We start from the raw sequence: 6,344 nt of genomic DNA on the forward strand, positions 1-6,344 counted from the left end.
GGCACCTTGAGGAAATGTCTTCTAGTATAGCCTCAGGCCGACCAAATCCTTGTGAGTGGATTTGGTAGACGGAAACTGAAAGAAGCCCATCGTATCTATGTATATATATATGTTTGTGTCTGTGTTTGTCCCCCAGCATCGCTTGACAACCGATGTTGGTGTGTTTATGTCCCTGTAACTTAGCAGTTTGGCAAAATAGTCTAATAGAATAAGTACTAGGCATACAAAGAACAAGTCCTTGGGGTTGGTTTGTTCGACTAAAGGCAGTGCTCCAGTATGGCTGCAGTCAAATGACTGAAACAAGTAACAGAATAAAAAATATATATAAGGCACATACATGACTGTGTGGTAAGAAGCTTGCTTCCCAACCACATGGTTCTGGGTTCAGTCCCACTTTGTGGCACCTTGGGCAGGTAGACGGAACCTGAAAGAAACCCATCATATATATATAGGTTAATCGTTTTTTTTATTTAGCATTTTTTCATTTGTCTTGCTCTCTTACAGTCTGTTGTGTCGCTGAATTTTTACTGAGAACATATATTTTTTTTCGTGGTTAGATGATTCAGCATCTATTTCTATCATATAGGAGTCCCCTTTTGCTGGTCATTCCTCTTATTTTTGTATGTAATATAATTTTAATCTTCGGATTTTTTTAATATGCTAGACCACTGGTTTTAATTGATTAATATCAATTTCTACCCTCATTAATAAGTTATATATATATATATATATATATATATATATATATATATATATATATATATATATATATATATATATATATACACTAAAACTTCAAGGTAGTGCCCCAGCATGGCCACAGTCCAATGACCGAAACTAGTAAAAGATTAAAAAAAAATGAATGTAATGTCTTAGATCTATAATAGCTGCCAAGTGATCATAACGTATCCATTTCTGTATTTATGGAAGGAATTGCAATGAAGAGACGTATATATATGATTGAATCATTATTTTTAGTTTCCTTCGGGATTGAAATTTAGAAGTAAAAAAAAAAAATGTCCGGTCTTGCAAATGATCCAAATGTTTCCCCTCACTTAAGCTAAATGGAAAAATTGTCGTGAAATTGTTAAGAAAAACCAAAAAATAGTTATTTGTAAATAACAAAATGCTAATACAACTTCTTTTTACTTTGCTTTTAGGTAAGTGTCAAGAGGTGCTTCCATCTGATGTATTGGTAATGTAAAATATAATTTTTGTTCTTCTTTTCTCTTAGTTTATTTTATTCTTTTGACCCACCTGAACTTCTTCTTCATATCTACTTGAATTTAAACAAATGTACTTCAACTAAAATATCTTTTTTCTGTCTTCATTTAATTTGGCACAAGGTAAACTATATCAGAAGGAAATAAATAGTAAGCGACGATTGAAATTCCTCCAGTATCTTTCAGAAACATATTTAATCAATTCCACCCCCCCCCCCAAAAAAAAAACAAGATTCTGCCAAAAAAACTATTCTAGTAACAGAAAAGTGTCAATACAGTTCTATATTTAAGAAACGAGGAATTATTTACATTATTTATATTTGACAGATATTTGTCCTCATCTTGTTTGTTGTTAACACTACGTTTTGGCTAATATACCCTCCAGCCTTCATCAGGTGTCATGGGGAAATTTTGAACCTGGGTTCTCATTCCTAAGGTATTTTTTGATGTTGTTATTATTATTCAGGTCACTGCCTGGAATCGAACTCGGAATCTTAGGGTTAGTAGCCTGCACACTTAACCACTATGCCATGGCATATGGTGTAGTGGTTAAGAGTGCAGGCTACTAACCCCAACATTCTGTGTTCGATTCCAAGCAGTGACCTGAAAAATAATATTAATAATAATAATAATAACATCAAAAAATACCTGACGAATGAGAACCCAGGTTAGAAATTTCCCCAAGACACCTGATAAAAGCTGGAGGATATATCAGCAGAAATGTTGTGTTAACAACAAACAAGATGAGGACAAATATCCGTCGAATGTAAATAATGTAAATAATGTAAATAAAGAAAAATGTCAAGTCTCAGATTCTAGTTATTCAGCTTTCTTGCTATTATCCTAGAAGACCAGTTACACCTTTGACATATTTGAATCTTTTGTTCCTGTTATAGAAAGTAAATCTAAAAACTTCAAAACAAACAGCCCCAACAAATACATGTGAAAAATTCACACCTCATTCTGCACCCCCAGAAGGAGGACAGCGAGGCCCCTGTTGGTGCAGCAGAAACTTGCATAAAACAAAAGTATCATAATAATAATGATAATAATAATAATAATATGGATCTTGTGGAAGAGGTAGACCCAGGAAGATTTTGGATGAAGAAGTAAGAAAGGATCTTCAGACGTTGGGCCTCATAGAGGGGACTGAAACCCTTGGTGGCTTGCTGTGCTTGGGAAGATATATGAAGCGAAGTAGCATTGAGGTTGTTCTTGCACACAAGCATGTCCCCTGCATCTCTCTCCTCTGCTGAGTGTTCCTAATTGTGTGAGCTCATGGGTACCACATAAAAATTACCTGTACCAATTCCACATAAATGCACCCAGTACACTCTGTAAAGTGGTTGGTGTAAGGAAGGACATCCAGCCATAGAGACTATGCCAAAACAGACATGGAGTCAGAGCAGCTGGCCAGTTCCTGTCAAACCGTCCAACCCATGCCAGCATGCAAAATGGACATTAAATGGTGATGATGACGGTTATCATTATTATTATTATTATGCCTCTATTATATAGGATGTAATCACAATCTTTTAAGAAAGCAACCTATTTTAACATACAAAAGTAATTGGAGATGTATATATATATGTGTATGGTTTTGTGTACCTAAGGTAGTTTAAATTCTGCAGAAAGGAACATCTGTTCGAGAAAAAGGTCACAGACAATTCGACTTTTCCTGAAATTTTTAACTCCAGACAGAAAAATTAAGAATATTTATATACCACAAATCACTGCAACAGACACTAAAAAATGTTACTGATTGGAAAAGTCATTCTTAAAGTAATTATGAAAATTAATAGTGTATTTTGAAAACAGAAATGTTTTCTGAGAAAATTAAAAAATGTAAGAGTAAAATTTTATTTACATTCTATATTTATTTATTCTTATTTTTGGCCCATTTTTCTGAAATTCAGCTAAAACATTTATCTGGTTGTTTTGCTGCATTACTTCTGATGATTGATATTTCTTAATGAATTGAAGATTGTCTCCATGTTTCAAAAGTAATTCATTCAAAATATAGTGAATTGATAGGATTGTATTTATTTTAGGCATCTATAAACCTGAGCAAGGTTAGGCATGACTGCTTTCAATAAATAAATTTAACAGTCCACAACCATATCTCCCAAGAATTGTAGGGCATAGGTGGGGGTGATTATTGAGTGTTAGAGTAAAGTTTAAGCCTTTCACATTTAAACTGGTTGTATCCACCCAAATATTCTACCTGTTTTATATTCAAATGGCCCAGATCTGGCCTCACACCTACCCCTCAATGTCAGTCTAAAAATAAACAATCTTGTCATCAAAATCTCAGTGCTACAAGAAGATGTATGATTAATTGAAAACATGTGAATAAACAAGCGTTACATTTGACAGAATAATCTAGATAGAATAATACTGGTAAAGGGTTAAAAAGACAGAGATAAATGCTTTCTACGAACTTCTTAACTGACAAAAGAACCGACTATAAGCCATTGTTGACTGGATTATTTTCAAAAAGTGGGGAATCAATTATCAGTGCAATGTACCATTCGATGTTAAACTTTGGCCTGAATAAACAAATGCAATCTGACTGGAGGAGCAGAAACAACAGCGTTCGCCATTAAACATATTGAGAATAATGTCTATAGTTTCTACAAAAGAGATGATGGATAACACCAATATGATTTATGTTATGGAACAAAACGATACAACACACTGCGTCAGGAATGTAACATTAGATCACGTGAATGCGTGGAGATACAATGACATAGCAAAGTTGCTTTACACACACACATGGCCTTTTGATTTCAATGTTTGAGAGGGGAAAGCTCAGTGGTACTAATGTACCCATGGGAAGTAGACTCCTACTTAGCATATATGATGTACTGATAATCACTTTTTGGTTTCAAATTTTGGCACAAGGCCAGCAATCTTGCGGGAGGAGTTAAGTCAATTACACCAACCCCAGTGTTCAACTGGTACTTATTTCATTCTTTTCTACTCTAGGCACAAGGCCCAAAATTTTTGGAGAGGGGGCCAGTCAATTAGATCGACCCCAGTACACAACTGGTACTTATTTTATTGACACCTCCAAAAGAATGAAAGGCAAAGTTGACCTCAGCTGAATTTGAACTCAGAACGTAAAGACTGATGAAATGCAGATAACCATTTTGTCTGGTGCATAAACGATTCTGCCAGCACGTTGCCTTACCAATAATCAATATATTAACACTAAATTGTGGAGGCGCAATGGCCCAGTGGTTAGGACAGCAGACTCACAGTCGTAGGATCACGGTTTCGATTCCCAGACCGGGTGTTGTGAGTGTTTATCGAAAATACCTAAATCTCCATGAGGCTCCGGGAGAGGGTGGTGGTGAACCCTGCAGTAATCTTTCACCACAACTTTCTCTCACTCTTTCTTTCTGTTTCTGTTGTACCGGTATTTCAAAGGGCCACCCTTGTCACACATTGGGTCACGCTGAATCTCCCCGAGAACTTCATTAAGAGTACATGTGTCTGTGGAGTGTTCAACCACTTACACGTTAACTTCACGAGCAGGCTGTTCCTTGATCAGATCAACTAGGACCCACATTGTCATAACCGACAGAGTGCCATGGTGAATAGTAAATTAGTCTAATGTCACTTAGAAGTGAGTTGAGAAGCTAAAGAATTAAACTAACCTTGATGCTGAATTTAAGATATGTTAAAATAGTTAAGGAATAAATCTATCATCTCATTTGTAATTGGCACAGGTGGATTGGTTGACAATCACTTCTGTAAAGATATTTTAGATTAATTATAAGAATAGATATTTACAGAAAATGGTGATACTGCATTCTGTAAAAATGATTGGACATTTCTATATCAATTTATTAATCTCAATGATGTTCTTTAAGACACATTTGTTATCGTTGATATAAGAAAATTCTTGCTATAATAATGAAGAAGAAGAATACAATGGATATGTGGGTGGTTGATGTCAAGTGTTATAGAACTGGAATAATGAAATGGATAACAGAGAAACTCACAAGAGGAAAAACTAATTATACATGGAGTGTTTTATCCAAAGGTGAATGTCAATTGTTTGTATAAGAGTTGGAATTTTTGGGGTGGGGGTGGGCAGGATTTATTAACATTTCAAATTGTGTTGCTGGAGAGCAAAGTTCAGGAAATGACCACCTTATAAATATTGAAAGAGAACTTCTTAAACCTGCTACTACAGAAGTAGGGCTTGTGTTGAATAGAAGCTAGCATAACGAAATCAGATAATTAGTAAAAGAAATGAAATGCTAGGAGAAATGGATTTACATAGGCAATTCTTGAGAGACACCAAGAACGTGAAAGATCTTGACTCACCATGGGAGAGTGGCTCAAGGCTGGAAATTTAAATAGAGAAATGGAGAGTTTGTTGATGACTGTTCAAGATGAAACTCTAATCACTAACTCATTGACTGATGATTATTTATTTCAACACTTCTATGAACAACTACCACCTCCATAATCAATGAGGTGGAAACATTGACTCAGTAAAAACACAAGAATAAAGAATACAAGAAAACAAGACTAAAAATATAGACATAACAAAAAGAGAAAATAGTGTTGACCAGGACTGTATATGTATTGAGGATATTATCAATTTAAATACCTTGTTTTGTTTATGGCCTTGTAGCGACAATTGAAAGCCAATGATTGTTAAATGTGCCTATTAGCGAATTTTGCCCTAAGTATCAGGGTGACACTCAGCAAGATATGTGAAAAAAAGCAGAATTCAAAGGGATAATAATAAAATTCTGCCAAACCTGGGTCAATTCAATAATAATAATAATGTCGATAATTGTAATAATAATAATGTTATAAACAACAACAATTATAATAGTAATACTAATCCTTTCTACTGGAAGCACAAGGCCTCAGATCTGGAGGAAGGGATTAAGACAAGTACATTGATCCCAGTGTGTAACTGGTACTTATTTAATCGATCCCGGAAGGATGAAAGCAAAGTCGACCTTGGTAGTATTTGAAACTACATAATAATAATAGTAATATTAATAGCTCTTCCTTTAAGCAGAAAGCAAACAAATTTGAAAGAAAGTGTTGGTCAATACCGTCCACCTCAGCACTTTAGTGGTACTTCATATA

The 6,344-nt window shown here is 34.9% G+C and overlaps 1 protein-coding gene across 1 annotated transcript in view; it reads left to right on the forward strand.

Moving 5' to 3' along the window:
* Nucleotides 1-6,344, forward strand: part of LOC106876447 (muscle M-line assembly protein unc-89) — a 351,593-nt gene that overhangs the window by 3,535 nt on the left and 341,714 nt on the right. The window contains exon 2 of the mRNA XM_052972242.1: nt 2,120-2,219. Coding sequence (XP_052828202.1) covers nt 2,120-2,219 — 100 coding nt within the window. The remainder of the gene's footprint in view (nt 1-2,119; nt 2,220-6,344) is intronic.

Source organism: Octopus bimaculoides, chromosome 12, assembly GCF_001194135.2.
Source record: "Octopus bimaculoides isolate UCB-OBI-ISO-001 chromosome 12, ASM119413v2, whole genome shotgun sequence".
Classification (NCBI taxonomy): Eukaryota; Metazoa; Mollusca; class Cephalopoda; order Octopoda; family Octopodidae; genus Octopus; species Octopus bimaculoides.